The sequence below is a fragment of the Protopterus annectens genome, chromosome 4.part0, assembly GCF_019279795.1.
Source record: "Protopterus annectens isolate FY-2018-M chromosome 4.part0, PAN1.0, whole genome shotgun sequence".
Taxonomy (NCBI): domain Eukaryota; kingdom Metazoa; phylum Chordata; order Ceratodontiformes; family Protopteridae; genus Protopterus; species Protopterus annectens.
In genome coordinates, this window is record NC_056733.1 from 168,282,359 (window position 1) to 168,299,854 (window position 17,496).

Consider the following 17,496-nt stretch of genomic DNA (forward strand, 5'->3'; position numbering starts at 1 on the left):
CACAAAACATCTGCCATATTACTTTAGATACTTCCCATAAAAATGTAAAGAGACATACCCACATTTAGAAACACTACAACACTACCTTCTACATCACTATTGGTATTCTGACAGTCAGCACTAAGTTACAGTAATTCTTTTTATCACAAGCAAGTCACAGGTGCAGGGAAACCCACATCATGTCTATAGCTTAACATTCAGTATAATGAGATTCAGTCAAATGAGTTTTCATTATATGTACATATATACACATATATATATATATATATATATATATATACATATATATATATATATATATATATATATATATATATATATATACCCATATATATATATATATATATATATATATATATATATGTATATGTACACACATATATATACACATATATAGATATACACACACACACACACACACACACACACACACACACACACACACAAAATCTTACTTGTGTGTCAACTTTGTGAAATACACAAAAATGGTCCGAGGGTGGAAAAATACAACTCTCACTTTGGGATAGTGCAAAACAAAGACTCTTCAAAAACACAGATTTTTATGTACTACTGACTCAGTGAAGTTTCTACCAATTGTAATTCTAGGGTGTTTCAACTAAATGAGCAACTGACTAAAGATATTAGCCATTTGTATCCAAGGTACTGAGTCAACAAGATATGAGTCTTTCTACCATCACTAGCTCTGCACTCCATTATCCTCTCTAGAAGGAAGATCAAAGATCTCACTTCCCTACTTTAAAGGTAAGGCATCTTCACCTCAATTCTAACAAAAGTTTTCTCCAATCAGTAATCATCCTTGGGTAATCTGGCCACCCCCCATCAGTCCTGCTTAGCTCCATCTTTCATACCCCGCCTATAAGGAACTTGTGAGTCAAGTCCAATTACATCCAATGCCCCTGTTTCCATAGCATACATGCAGATGCTTACCATCTTACTTCATGGTCCATTTCACTCATCACTTTCAGCATTCTGTCAACCTTTCCTGTATCTCTTCCAAGAATCCAGTGCCTCCTGTTGAGGTATGGTTTTAAAGCAGACATAATACTCTAAGCATAGCGTTATTATTGGCCTGCAAAGGTGCAAGTAACTTCCAACTATTGTTGATTACAACAAACTAAGAGGTACAATGCAGTGTTATACTGTTTGCATATGGATGTAAACAGCATTCAATTAAGTACGCAGTTACTTTCTTTGCTTGGAACTTTTACAGCACTATCTGATTTGTGTGCAACTCTTATTGCAGCTTTAAATTTGTGACAGTTTATCGGCAGTATTATGTAGACAAAGGCAACTCAACTGATCCAGACACCATTAATTTTATTTTTGTGAAGGGCAGGTCCTACCTCCTTGACCCTAGTAAGTTTCTTTGAAAGGGTCACAGAGGATATGGACAGTGGTCACTCAAGACATGCTGCTAATATCAACTTGACCAAGACTTTTGATACTATTCTTCATGCTGGTATTTTTGAAAAATTAGACAAAACTTAATGTAAGCCCCTACATTTTCCGTTGATTGCAACTGGGCTATCCAAATGATCCTCTGTTGTGAGAGTTGCTGGTACCAACTCGGAACACAAAATTGTAACTAGTGGGATACCACAAGAATCAGTACTAGGTCCTCCTCTGTTTGGGATTTATTTTGCAGACATCCAAGCCAGTATCCCAGAAGTGTGATTGGCCAAAGCTGTTGATGACTGCCAGCTGGAAAATATCTGCTCACCCACAGATAAACAGTTCCAGCAAGATCTAGATAATGCACACTGGTGCACTAGAAACAATCTCAAGCTAAATGTAATAAGTGCATAGTGGCATTCCATAAAAAGAAAAAAACAAAAGCTGCACCCACTTCATGCATTTTAAATGGCACTCCTCTTCACACAGACATGGTCATAACAGACCTTGGTATTTAAGTGGAACAATTTCTCTCATTTGATCATCATGTTTCCAACACAATGTTAAAATCCTTCTATCTAGTCCCATTAATTTCATAGGCAATAGCCTCAAGATCAAAAGAAATCATACTATCACTGCATTCTTCCCTTACCAGGCCCATCACTAAATACAATGCCCCCTTTTGCATTTACAAATACAAGCATATCAAGCAACTGGAAGGACTCCAAAGATTTTACCAAAGAAAATTAAAGGCCTTAAATCCTTCATCTATCTGGACAGATTAATATGACTCTCCTTACACTTAGTAGCCCATTAAATCTAAGGTGACCTATGTATCACTTTTTGAGCCAAGACCGACCCAATCCAATTAGACCTTCTATTTCTTTTGTCTCTGCAAGCATCTGCACCAAGGACCTAACTACAAAGCAACAAATGGACAATACTCACTGGAGGAATAAGGCTCTTAACTCAATGTATTCCCTGCCTATGGAGTAAGTTAACACTACAGGTCACTTATAACTACTATGCTAGCTACCGTTAAGGCAAATTTTAATGATTGGGTAGAGAAACAAATTCACACCAGGGTTATCATGTTATGACCCTACTCAATTTGGGAGATGAGCACTATTCAGTGTTCAAAAAGGGTGGCAAGAACTTTTTAGTCTATCTGCTTAAAAGCTTACATGGTTAGGCACCTTTTGGTCTCCATGACTGCTTGCCTAACATTTTTCCCATGTTTCTAACGATTAGGTACTTTTTCTCCAATGCAGACTATGAACTTTGTGTGTGTGTGTGTGTGTGTGTGTGTGTGTGTGTGTGTGTGTGTGTGTGTGTTCGTTCACTTACGTGATACTAACTATAAAAGTTGGATGTTCAAGAGAATAAATTTCATATGTCTTGAAAACTCAACTAGTGGGTTTAACCTTTAGACTTAAGAAGATGGATGCCAACTACAGAACCACACCTGTGTTGGATGAAAGTTGAACTGGAAAATTAAAAGCAAGCATTTGAAGTCGTGATGTCTCTTACTTAGGAGTGCAAAAGATATTGGAATGGAGATTTCAGCAGAGGATTTATGTCCACTTTAACAAACCCACTTAGTGCTGGCAGATTATATAGTTGACTTTGAGCAAAAGTACAGATGATGCCAAAGTATAGTATGTTACTACCGGACACAGTGCTTGTTTTCAGCTGTTAGATAACTACGTTTAAATGTAAGAGAGACTATTTGCATTAACAGCATGTTTTAAACTTAATTCTGGCTCTGAGTCATGAGCCCTAAAATGTGTTTTTAAAGAAAAGGCAAACGACACTACAATATTAACATGAAGTCTGGACACACAATATTTTACAGGGCAGAAACAAAGCAGCAAGTTGGATGGAAGTAAGAGTTTGATGAGATCCCCCTCCATTAATGAGTGTGAATCCACTAGATAAGTACAGCAGAGAGATCCAGTTGTGCTATATGTCACAGCACCTATCACTGGGTTCAATACTATCCAAACAGAGGTAAACAAGTTAATGTAACAAAGGGAAGCACTTTAACCACCTAAGATCTGGTTTCAGATGCAGACACTTTTGTAGTATAATCTTTTGGGTCTGCTGTGATTGGTACTGCATGCACATGTACTGCTTGTGGAGAAAATGGTTAGACATCTACACTAGTGAACAAGAATCTGCATGAGGTGGTAAAGATGCCAAAAACTGACAAATGCAGCAGTAGGACTGCCAGGTTTACAGATAGAATATTAGTGTTTAATGTATTTGTTTGTTTATTTACATTTGGTAACCAGGTATGTGAGCTGGTCTGAACAACCTTTTCAGTTACAACCCAAGCCACAAAAGTAAAGACAAGCAAATGCAGTACAATAATTACATTCAACCAAAAAATCAAAGGCAGAATTCAAAACATAAAGACAAGTACACAGACTGAAATGATTGCATTCAAGCAATAAGGCAAAGGCGAATACACGGATTAACAAGGTTATGTAAACTAACATGATTCCATAACTTAACAATTTGGACAAATTTTGAAAAAGGATACTATTACTTAATACATTTTATGGCAGTTTTATACAGTTTAATTCACAAGTATTTACATAATTTGATAAAAGAAACTGCATGGTTAGATTTGTCATCACTACAGATAAAAACATCTTCATAAGAACATGGTCCTCACAAGTTCAAGGAATATAACCATGCAAGAAAGATTTAACGAAACTACATCCTACGTTTGGACATATTTCTGTGGACAGACTGCAAAAAATGCTCGGCAGCACAGGAAACAAAGATACCAAATGTATTTTATCCTGAAATACATAGCTGATAACGGTGAGGGCTAGCCTGAAAGCAAACCTAAAATTAGACCCCCTAGTTAATGTCTCTAGTCGCAGAGTGCAAGGAGAAAGTTGCTATAGACCTGAATGAACTCAAATCTGGCACTTCGTATAATCAATCAATGCACATTTCAGTACCAGAAGCATTATAAACACAGAGACAATCAGAAACCGAAGCAAATTTATTCATTGCTAGCATATGCCACTTTACAGGCTATTCACTGACAACAGTGGAAAACTCAGCAATGATGTAACTGGAGAGAACAGTAGAGAAATTCAGTACTGAAACTATGGCCATGGCAGCATACAATCCTTGTAGCAATGTGCTCATAGAAAGACACAATTAGACACAAACAGAAAAAGTTAAATTAGATTGGGGTTTAATGGCAAAATATTCTGTGCTGAATGTCTGTGATTACAGTCTACATCAGGCACATATTGAACCCAAACCTTCCTTCTGCTCTGACTGATACGTTTCCTGTTTTGCAAGGAACCACAAGAAGCATAAAGGTGGCAGAACACATTTCAGCATTACATACATCAAATGGCAACATCTGCAGAGAGTGATTCAATGCAGCAACATACCACAAATTACAACTCTGAAATGAGAGAAAAACTGCATTATAAAAGGGCTAACTTTGAAGAGTGAAGTCACCACTAGCCAGACTGGAGTTGTGGTATTTTGTTAGGTTATGGTGGCATTTGTGTAAGGGTGCATAACTTCAAGAATGATGCAGAGGATCAGTATGTCAATAAAAATTGCAATGATTAGTTGATAGGCTAAATGGAATTAATGCCAAAGAACAAAATGCAGACAAAGAAAATGAAGATGAGACAGAAAATGATGAAATGAACAAAGAACATTGTATCAATGGTGTGATGCAGCCATGGGTACAACAATGAGGTAATAGCCTCAGTCTCACAAAGTCAAACTAAGATTTGTGGACACAGAAGAAGGGGTGGAGATACAGCTGCAACTTTAGGCCAAGCAGATAAAGCTATGGAATGACACAAGAACTGGTATGAATTGAATTTCCAAACCCAACTCAAACTGCAAGTACAAGAAGGTCTTTTGGCACGTCACAAGTAAAAGACAATAGCCATGAATCAGTGGAAACTTATAAGATACACCACTCTGATTCACATACAAGACATGCTGAACTCCTGACCAAGGCCATTACTTATGCATTTTACTTGATTACTTTCATTTGTTGACAGGGGAAACCTGGCTGGGTGCAGAATCCCTTTTTCATTGGAGGCCTGAAAAGCTCCATTGGTACAATAAAATACAAGATGCAACTTAATGACATATCATCTGAATCAGCAAAACAGGGTGAGGTACATAGCTGGAAAGACAATGATGTCTTTAAAGAAACTGATAATATTAGCCAAAACTACATCACTAGGTTGGTGTGTACCAACAAAGAAACTCCACACCCAAAGTAAATCTTGTGGCTAGATGGCTAGCAGGACTTTGGAGAAAAGAACTTCCAAAAGATTCATCAACGTGCTTCAGAATCTTTATCTCCATTTGGCCATAATTTCCGAAAGCAGTGGGGAGTTTACTTCATGCATACAAGTCTGCATTTGTTTCTTGTAATGGTGGAAGACTTTGTATAAGGTGTCTCACAGAGCTTTGCCACGTCAGTATTCCCCAAGTAAAAGCTACATTTTAGGTTGGCCATGAAGAGCATGAGCACATTTCTTATGTGGGATTGGACTTGGCTACTACTGACAGCAGTGTCTTGGAATGCTAACAGAATTAAACAAAAAAATCTTCATTCTATCATCATGAAAATATCAAAGGCAGTGCAGCCAGGTGATTGCTCCCCATCACCCAGGTAAGATGGACATGGGCCAAAAATAGGACTGCAAAGTTGACTAGATGTTACATGCCATGCTTGTTGCTTGGCATCCAGCACAGGACAAGGTCACTGCACAGGCTACTAAAGAAATAGACAGTGGCCAGAAAATCCATTCTATGACAGCAGCTATAAAATTCCAACTCCAGGAGAAGGATGAATCCCTGAAACGCATAGTCTTTAGTGATGTGTCACACACAAAGCTGTTACTGGAACTCAAAGAGTTTTTTTTTTTTTTTTTAATGGCAGAATAAAGAAAATTCTTAATTCTTTACTGGCAGTATTCAACAATCTCCGAAGAGATGTTCTTGTCACATCAGATAGCCTCAGTAATGCACTCTAACTACACTTATTCCGAACACACAACTGGTGACCCAAGATGTGGCACCCTTTTGAGTCAAAGACATGACTTAACTCCACAAACGCTGTCAAAAAAAAAAAAGATTCACTTGAACATCAAAGGAATAAAATAACTCAGTCAAACCCAGACAATTCAGTGTCCTATGGTAAGCTAGCCTCCACCCCTTAGGATTTTAAATGCACTTGCTTGAAGAGCATGGCATACTGACTACAGAATTTCTATACAAAATGCAAATCTATTTTATTTTTGCTTTATAAAGAGAGGAGGACTTTTTTAAATATGCAGTTACTTCCTTTGTTTGGGACCTTCTACACCAGCATCTGTTTAGCAGCTGTATCAACTTTATGACAGTTCTTTGCTATTGTTTAGAATGTGAATTGTGTGTGTCTGTGCACTCGTGCATGCATGCATGTGAGAACACACATGCAGGTCTACCCCTGTGGTATGGCCTGAGCAGCTTGGCTGTTCAAGACAATAAATTTCACGTCCTGAAAACTCTACAAGTTTGCCCATCCTTTTCAATAGTAAAACTGATGTGAATGCTGTTAATTTAAGACCTTAAACTGGAATGGTATAAGCAGTTCAATGAAGACAAATAATAGCAGTTAGGACTCTATCAGCAAATTTACCAGTTCAGTAATGAACTAGCATTTTCTCAATACTAAATGGAAGACAAAATACATTAACAGGTAAAGTGTACTCACTATGTAGTCATTATCCTCGTCCCTGGGCCCTGGGCTGTAGTAGACTCTGTAGGCCCTTGAAACCTGTTCGACTTCTTGATGTGACCCAGTCAAGCCAATCATTTTGGGAGAAAATTCTAAAACACAGATTAGAAATTTCAAACTGTGATCCCCTATTAGAAGTGTGACACCTGATCGTTACTGGTCATATTAATGCAATCAGACTATTTCTGCTCCCAAGAATAGAAGTAGTACGTCAAGTGCCAAGTCACTATACCTGCAACACACCTAATGTAATAGTATATGCAAATTGTATCATGTTAAATTGTTCAAAACAAACCCAGACCTTGGTTCCCTACCAGAAATTAGAACTATATTGGTTTTAAAGTAAGGCCACAACACTTAAAGGGTGCTTGGCATATGCAGAGAAATGTTACGTTGTCATAACTTCAGCACTGCTAGAACAAGTTAGCAAAAAACACAGCTGCCAGGAGAGACCACTTCAATGTGAGGATAACTTCAAATAAATGAAGCAAGTGCCAAATCAAGTACAGCAACAGTTAAGACCATGTTTCCACTCAGTCACCATTTCAATATTTATTCATTGTTATCACTTAAACCTATATCAGTTTTTATTTATCTTAGTGGGCTCTTCCTATTTTCACAACATATGCAAGAACCAAGCTTCTGGAATAGCAAGCTACACTCCCCTCCCTTGTTCTTGTATTCTGTTGTTGTTAAAATGCAACCATGTTAGGTTATAAACGTCTGAGGTAGGCAGGGACACACACTCAGCATCACACTTTATAGGCAGACAATGAGTAAATGATAGTGGCAGGGATCAAACAGTGGGCCTCCTGGTCAAAAAGCAAAAGCTCTCATCACTGAGCAATGCTAATAACTATGTAAATGAATAAGCAATTAAAGAAGAATCTATGCCCCCATTAAGCCTTCCTTCGGCAACTGAAGCACACAGAAGTTCAGCTTACCGAGGGGGATGACAGGTGCAGAATCATTTTAGAATGAAACCTGACCTTTTCCCTCATCTCTTTAACAGGCAGAGACATGACCGCTACAGATCATCCTGCTCTGTCTGTCTTCTCCAGAGTAACTAATGTCAACAGACAGTGCCAAGGGAAGCAGCAACTCAACACAACATACAGATTCAGCAATTTAACTGCAAGCCTTGATTCAGTGTCAAGCAAAAAAATGACAACATATGTGGCAATAAAGCTTCATTTTTTAATGGAGTGGCAGTGTGCTTAATGCCACATGTAGGGTATCTGCAGTCAAATCATGTTTTCTTGCTCATATCATAATCAAAACTCTGAAATATTTGAAGCCCAGGTCAGTAAGAAAGGTTTATTAAACAGCCATAACAACAAAACAAGTCATCTATGTGTAGCAGAATAAAAGTCCAGCTTTCCGATTACTTTCAAACCTTAGGAAATGACTAAACTTAAGGGGTGTGTGTGTGTGTGTGTGTGTGTGTGTGTGTGTGTGTGTGTGTGTGTGTGTGTGTGTGTGTGTGTGTGTGTGTGTGTGTGTGTGTGTGTGTGTGTGTGTGTGTGTGTGTGTGTGTGTTTACCTACATAAAGGTATCCATATATATTTTACTTTGCACAGGCAAAATCCCTGTCCCAAAAACAAGACTTTTCTGGGTTCGGGACCAATAATCTGATTTTAAACTGGAAAGAGACAATTCTAAAATTAGATCGTTAATTAACTTTTTAAAATAATGCACAGAGTTTAACAAAAGAAAAGGAACTGTTGGAGGGACTGCACTATACATACTTTTAACATTTTCAATTTGCAAAATGAACTTAAACTGCTACACTTGCTTCAGTACCACGGCACTATATGGTACCCTGTAATCTACGAACACATTAAAGCTCTAGAAATATTAAAGTGTCAGGATTTTTGGCTTTCACTCACCTTTAACGTATTTTGCTACAGCCTCCACATTGTCTCTTTCAGGATCAATTGTGATGAACAAAGGTGTCAAGTTTGGCAAACTTTTAATTTTGTCTGTTATAAATAAGAAAGAAGCATGGTAGGTTAAAATGTTTTGTACTACAGATTATCTGCTTCTTTTTAATTTCTCTCTTCCCTGCCTCAACTTGCCCCCAACTACTCTACCCTTGTCAACTACATGTCAGGAACTTGAATAATGGAATTTGCATTCAGAGACAGACCTGTGATCTTCTGTCTGTTCAGAATACTGCCAGAAGTACCCTTCTCTGGTTCTTCTGTTTGACATCAGCAACTCTTTATGGCACTCTGGCACTAATGGAGACTGTTAATCACTTAGCAGGCATCATGCAAAAAAGGCATGGTAAAAGAAAGAAAACAAAGATATAACTGTCGACAGTGCACTGAAATGCAGGTATTAAACACCATCTGTTACTTGTGCATACTTTCATAACCAAGTTATACATACCAAAAGACATTTTACTCTAGAGAATGCTGACATATGTGCGGTCGCTGAGACATGGTTTAAAGCCGCAGACAGCAGCTACTTCACAGGCAGGGACTAAAGGTGGAGGTGTCTCTGTATACATCAAAAATAAATATACTTCCAAGTCTAGTCAAACAGGACAATGTACTTGAGCTGCTCCATGTTCAAATCAAAATAGGTAAAATCCAATACCACGTCTTTGCTAACTACAGGTTCCCCCTCTATGACCCAGGAAACCCATACCATGTATTTAACCTTATTAGAAACACTAACCATCCAACCCAATACCATATTCATGGGTGACTTTAATTACCCCACTATTAACAGGGAAACCTATACAACACCAAATGTACATGCACAGAGATTCCTAGATTTTGTAAACACAAGCTCCCTGGACCAGACAATTCAGTACATCAACCAGGGGTGCAACCATAGTGGATCTGGCCCTCACTAATATGGGAGACTGCTGCACACCCCCTACTTTAATGCCTTCCTCAAGTTGAGACCACAAAATGGTCTCTTTTGAAGTAAAAAAACAAAACCTGGACCCCCAGCTAAACCTGGCATATTCAGGAACTATTCTAAGGCTAACCGCTAACCTGCTGCTATTAAGCAAGAACCTGGCAAAATGTCAAGACCCCATAAACCCTGAGAACACTGCTGTCTATGCAGAACTGTTCACAAACACCCTACACAAGCATGTTAATAGCTGCAAAGAGGCAGCTGTACCCACCAGGAAGAAGTACAGAACTAACTCAAAACACAAGTGACACTGGTGGAATCACAAAATCAATAGGCTGTATAACAGCAGGAAGAAAATCATGGCAAAAATGAGGAGGTTCAGCACTCAGCAGGATAAAAGCACTCTCAAACAAAACAAATAATTCAGAGGACAAAAAGTCTACCAAACCCAAATCTGAGGTAAGTTGGGCCTCCCAGGCCCAAGGACAATCACAAAGCATTCTTAGCTATGTCCACAACCTCAAAGGCAATACACAATTGTGTGCAGAGCTCATTGTGAAAGGAGCCACCTATAGTGAGCCAGAAGATATAGCAAACCTCCTGGCTGATAAATTCAGCTCCAACTTTACTCCTCTCTCCCCCTCAACCTTCCCTCAGGAAATATCCTCAAATATAACTCCCTCTTACTATGACTAGGGAAGAGGTCCTTAATGCTCTCTCTAAGACCAAGAACACTGCATCAATGGGCCTAGACAATATCCCAGGATGCCTTTTAAATATCATGAAACATGACCCATCAGGGCCTCTGGAATTACTATTTAACTGCAGCCTGCAAACAGGCGTTGTGTCTCATGGATGAAGAAAGGCAACAGTCATCCCTCTGCAAAAGGGTGGGTCACCTACAGACCCATAAAGTCTCACTAGCCTTATATGTACAGCCATGGACAGAATTATCATGGAGATGATCAATAGCGATATAGTAAACCTCCAGACACTGGACCCAACTCAGTCTGGTTTCATCAAGGGCATTTCATGCCTACTCAACCTGGTGGACTTCTTTGAGAAGGTCACCAAAGCAATGGATGAGGGCAAAATCGTTCACACTGCTTACCTTGACCTGGCCACTCGGGCATTGTTGACAAACTCAACAGGTTAGGTACAAACCCATATGTCACCCAGTGGATAGTCAAATCGCTCACAGACAGGACCCAGGAAGTTAGAATTGGGAAGTCCATCTCTACAAAGAGGCCAGTCACAAGTGGAGTCCCTCAGGGATCAGTCCTTTGACCGCTCCTTTTTGGCATTTACTTCTCAGAAGTCAAGGCCAATATCAGTGGTCTCTGGCTGACTAAATTTGCAGATGATTGCAAATTAGGAGTGGTCATTGAATCTCATACTGACAAATGTTCTCCAGGAGGGGCTGACATAGACAAACAACTGGTGTTACATCCATGGACTAAAACTAAATGCCAAGAAATGCATAATAGTATCCTTTGGGAAGTTATCCATCCCTGGTAACTATCATACTGATAACACACCCCTTAGAGCTGACTCAGTAGTCGGGGACTTAGGAACACAGACAGTAATCTAGCCTTTGACCTTCATGTGTCTTCAGTGGTGAGGAAATCATTCTATGTTACGCAACTTAAAAACAAAGGTATGGCATTTAAGTTCAAGGAAGTCATTGTTCCATTGTATTAGGCATGCATCAGACCTATCATTGAGTACAATGCCCCCCTTTGGTATGTACCTAACCAGGCATATAAAACAAATAGAACATCACCAGAGGTTTCTCACTAAAAGAATACAGGGCGTAAGTAAAATGTCCTATACAGACCGCCTCAAGCCCTATCCCGGTATTCTGTCTCCTACAGGCTTTTGAGGGTAGATCTATGCCTGGCACACAGGGTACTGTTAGACTCCACTCTACTGGATCTCCTGCATATCCACAAAACAAACAGCATCAGAACTACCCGTTCTAAAGACTAAAACCTTGCCTGTGATATAAATAGGACCTGCTAGAGAGATAGGCATGTATCCCATAGACTACCCCGTCTATGGAACAGGCTCCTCTCATCCATGTGAAGCAGAGTTCCTCTCCAACCCAACTGAAGTGCAACTTGGACAATTGGATGGGAAACCGGAAATTCATCCCTGGTCTGGCACCTATGTCTCTAACGGTCACAGGTAACCTGTAAATAGTTCATATACAGGCCCATTCTTACACTTATCAAGGGTATCAAAACTTGTCAGAGATGTGGGATGCATGGCTAGGCTTAAAAAGGCCCTTGTGGTCATTAGCCTAGTAAAAACCTATGAACCTATAAATGAAATGTCACAGCAAGTGACAGAAAAACAGACTGTCACAGTCCATGTACTACACTGAAGGTACTGCGAGCTGTTTTAGTCATTATGAAAGAATGCATTATTTCCATATTTATACTAGTACTGCCAAGTAGCATATGGCAGTTTAAGTGACAAAATGGATACCCTTCATCGCTCCCAATATACAGAGCCCTTTTTTAATAAAAAGCTTCACATACAGTTTAAGTTATGGCCTAAATATTCCACTAAACCCCCAGTGATGTCAGTGTAGACTGTGCATATGGATGCACCCACACTCTAATGTAGGCTTTACATGTATACAGGGAAGTATAGCCACTGAAGACTATGGATACATCTCCATGCTAAACCTACCTTGATGTCATGGGTCGATAAGGGTCAATGACATCAGGGATGGGGAAATCTATTTTTAAGGATGATTCAATGAAGAGAAGGAAAATGAAACAACATGTGCAAATATTTGCATATTTCCTGCTTTCTGTTACTCTAATAAACTCATTGATACATCTTGTTTGTATGGAATATTTCTGCTCTGGTCTTATCTTGCAAGCCAATCCTAACAATACCTGTTTCAGTTATACAGTTAAAGTATGATAAGACCTTGGAAACAATCCATTAATTATTTCCAGTTTATTAAAACAGTTGTGTTGCACTTGATTCTTACACAGTACTACATTTTTGTAAATAACTGTACATAACTTCCAGCTTTAAACTGCAACAATCTGCCGCATATTTCATCATTTTTTTTAATTTTGTACATTTTCCTTCCAATATTAAATGTACTGAACTATTTTGCACTTTGCAAGTCTTTTTTTCTGCTGCTGTTAGTTATTTATCATTCTTTTAACAAGACCATGACTGAAGAGGGGCTGCAGTGATCCAGTGCATATAAAAATACATCATAGTACTGCAGGCAATCACTATGAAATCCTGCAAGAGCATCACCTGAAACTTCAGATGATGCAGAAAACGGACAGTGAAACTTGCACACTAACTTGCACAGCATAACTGATACTAACTGCTTATACTGTTAATTATGGAAGCAGGCATAATTTTCATAATTATTACAACAATGAAATTAAAGTTGTGTAAAATCGTACCATAACAGTAGATGTCCTTCTCTTCACTGTTGCAGTATTCTTTACAATAGGGATCCCCTAACAAGGGTAGCCCGATGTATGGCTAGTATACCAAAGCCTTTAAGTTGGAATAGGTACGCTGTAAGTCACACATATGCTCCCTCCACACGGCATTGGGCATAAAGGTGACATACAGATGTACCATCCTCGGAACTGAAAAGCTCCAGTAGGAACTAAAATCTAAGGGCACCCAGAGGTAACAACTCCATCCAGAAAAGGAAACAGGAGGAGGAGAGAGGGAGCGAATACTGCAACAGTGAAGAGAAGATTTTGCACAACTGTACTATGTCCTTCCATATCACCGTTACAGTATTCTTTACAATAGGGAGAGTAAAAAAGCTCACAAAGAAAGAAGGGAGGAGGAAGGAAATGCAGAGCCCTCAAGAAAGCAATATAGTACAGCCCTGGCAAAACTGGTAAAGGTATGCAGAGAAGTCAAGTGGCTGCCTCAAGAATACAAGTGGTATCCAAGTCCCTGAAGAAACCAAAGCTCTGGTAGAATGCACCTTAACAGAAGAGGATAGGCATTTTCCAAAAAGGAGTAACAAAAGGAAATGTCTTTAGATATCCAAGAAGAAACAGTTTTCTTGGAAACAGCCAAACTTAAAGATCTAGGATGAAAGAAAATAAAAAGCTGTTCAGATTTATGAATGTCTGGTTTTATTCCAAATAGTATTGGAGTTGTCTATGCAATCCAAGTTGTGAAGATTTTTCTCACTAGCAGATTGTGAAGAAGGGAAAAAAGTGGGCAAATGAACAGACTGAGACAACTCATTAACCACCTTGGGCATAAAAGAAGGATTAATATGAAGGAACACCCTTATCCCTATGAAAAACCAAAAAAGCAGAAATAGCCATACGTGTTTGCAGCTCAGACACCCACTTGGCTGAAGTAAGGGCCAAAAGAAGAACAGTCTTCCAAAAACAATGTTGTAAAGAATTTGAAGCTGCAGGCTCAAAAGGAGCCTGAATCAGTTTTTCAAAAACAAAATTTAGGTCCCACGAAGGAGGAATAGGTTTTCTAGGAGACCTAATATGAAGAACGACAAGGAAATTGTTTGACTTCAAATCTACAAACCAGAGCGGGAGTCAAAGGCAGACAAGCAGAAATAGCAGACAGGCGGGCTTTAACAGAAAAATACACAAACCTACCTATGGCAATTCACACAAATAAAAGAGAACCAAAGGGACTTCCCACAGTAAGTGGATCTAGGCTATGAAAAAGACACCAGACAGAAAATCTCTTCCATCTGGACAAATAAGATTTTCTGGTAGTGGGTTTATTGACCTCCTGCAAGACTCAAAGCAATCCTCAGAATAAAGGTACCTAAAAGGAAGCTAAACCTTATCACCCACAATGTCGATTGGCAGGTGGTGGTGGATGAGAGACCCCCTGCCTTGTGTGATTAAGTCCACCCTGTGAGGAAACTTGCTATGATTGCCCTTGGCCAAATGCAGAAGAGGCAACCAATGTTGTTTGGGCCAAAAGGGAGTCACCAACAAGATTTTGGGAGCATCTTGTTTTATCTTGAACAGAACCTTTGGTATGAGTGGAAGGGGAGGGAAGGCATAAATAAACATCCCTTTCCAAGAAAAAGAGAGGGCATCCACCTTCCAAGCCAGAGGACATGGGAGTCTAGTGCATGAGAGAGGAAGTTGTCTGTTCAGAGTGGAGGCAAAAATATCTACTTGAGGAATACCCCGCTGGTGGACAATGTCCAGAACACATCTCTGTGAGGCATCTACTCATGAGTTTGTGCTACGGACCTGCCCAGATAATCTGCCACAATAGGAATGCAAACTGCCTGAAAGGTCACTTGATGCTGGACAGCTAAATCCCAAACCTTAAGAGCTAGTCTGCATAGGAGATAGGATCTTGTCCCCCCTTGTTTGCTGATGTACCACAGCCCTGTGATATTGTCTGTGAAAACTTTGAGGGGCCCTGGAAGAAAAAGAGTGTGAAAAGCCTGAAGAGCCAGGAGAAGGGCTCTCATCTCCTTGATATTGACGTGGTCATTCTTTTGACAAAGAGATCAAAAGCCTTGCGCTTTCAGGAGAATTGAAGGAGGCCCCCATCCTATGTCTGAGGCAATGGTGGTGAGTTCCTGAGAGGGGACTGGAGGTTGAACAGCAAGCCCTGGCTTGATGGACAACTGATGAGACCACCACTCAAGTTTCAGCTTGAGACAGGGAAGAGGGGGAACTGGAAAATCTAAAGGATGAGAATGTTGAAGCCACAAGGACTTGAGGAACCAGTGGAGCTTTCTCATGTGAAGCTTGGCCAGAGAAAGTATAGGAATGTGGTAACCATGTAACCCAGATCTCTTAAAAACTGCCTAGCTGCAATGGAGTCCAGAGGAAAAAGTGTTTGAAAGTAAGCAAATCAGAGTTAAAGCTTTGGGAGGAGGCAGGGATGCCAGCATTGTGACCTTCTGGAACCTTCACCCTAGAAAGATTTGATCCTGGGAAGGAGTCAGGAATGAGTTTTGGAAATTCACTGTAAACCCTAGGCTTTGCAAGAGGCAAATAGCAAAGTAAAGATGCTGAAGTAAGATCCCTGGAGAAGATACCTGAATGAGCGAGTTGTCTAGAAAAGGAAAGATCTACATTCCCCTTAGTTTGCAAAAAGCAATCACAGGAGCGAGACATTTGGTGAAGATCCCCTGGAGCAGTAGAGAGGCCTAAGGGCAAAGCAGAGAACTGAAAATGCAAGGAAGCAACAGAGAAAAGTAAAAACTTCCTAAAAAGGGGGATGAATTGGAATATGGAGATAGGCATCCTTGAGATTCAGGGAAACCAGAGAAGTCTGAGGAAGAAAAACAAAGTTTGAGGGGATAGCATCCAGAAAGAGGGAACTTCTAAAAGGTGTTTAACTGAAACAGATTCAGAATGGGTCTCCAGATGCCTTCTTTTCTGGGGACCAAAACCATTCTGGAGTAAAACCCCTCCCCTCTTTGAGGAGTTGAAATGTCCTGAATTGTTCCCTGAGACAACAGATCCTGAAGCACCTCTGGAAAAAAAGGACAACTGTTCCTGAGGAGGCTGAAGAACGCCCAAAACAGGGGGAATGGATTTCGAAACCATAAAATACCCTCAGTGGATTATGCAAAAAAACACAGGAATCCTGAGTGATTTGAAACCAAATAAGAAGGGACAGGGAATGATGAAGAGAGAGGAATGTGCCTGAACAGAGGAGCAAGGATGGTCAGACAGCACCTGGTTTGTAAGGAAAAGGAGTAGACTTAGCAGGAGGATCCCTTCTACTATCCTTTTTAACTTTGGGGAAGGGGCATGACTGTCTGCAGACAAAGGCAGGTTTATTAAGATAATTCCTTTGAAATTTAGGACCAGGTGAAACAAAAATATATGTTTTAACTCTGGTAAAGGTTTACTCATTGCCAGAAGAGACTTAAACAACTCAGCAGAAGCAGCACCAAAAAGATGTTCATTACCTCGGACGGCACAGTGGTTAGCACTGTTGCCACACAGCAAGTGGTTCTCCTGTGCGATTCTTGGCTGGGTACCTTCTGTGTGGAGTCTGCATGTCCTCCCTGCATTTGTGCAGGTTTCCTCCAGGTGCTCCAGTTTCGTCCCACGTTACAAAGACATGCGTCTGAAGCGTTTCTCGCCGGGCCTCCGCTGAAAATTGGCTTATTCCAAGTCGGACTTTCCTGGTTAACAAATAAATAAATAAATAAATAATAATTAAATCTAGAGGAGAATCCATCAACTCAGCCTTAATATCACCAGGCAAAGTTTGCAGGCGAAGCCAGGAATACCTCAACACAGAGCCAAAAGCAGCAGCAGCTCTGGAGGAGGAATCAGTTGCATCATAGCTGCATTTAATAGGATGGCGAGCAACCTAAGAAGTCCCTAGTAGAGAAAGGGCAAAAGCCTTCCCCCTCAAAGTCAGAAAGATCTGAAATAACCTGACAGGC

At 40.0% G+C, this 17,496-nt stretch overlaps 1 protein-coding gene across 1 annotated transcript in view; it reads right to left on the reverse strand.

Annotated features, from left to right (window-relative positions):
- LOC122799228 (protein SCO1 homolog, mitochondrial) overlaps positions 1-17,496 on the reverse strand; it is a gene marked incomplete at its 5' end in the record, with an annotated part of 284,525 nt that overhangs the window by 156,502 nt on the left and 110,527 nt on the right. Inside the window, 2 exon segments of the mRNA XM_044068150.1 lie at positions 7,178-7,293; positions 9,092-9,184. Of these exon segments, the coding sequence (XP_043924085.1) occupies positions 7,178-7,293; positions 9,092-9,184 (209 nt within the window).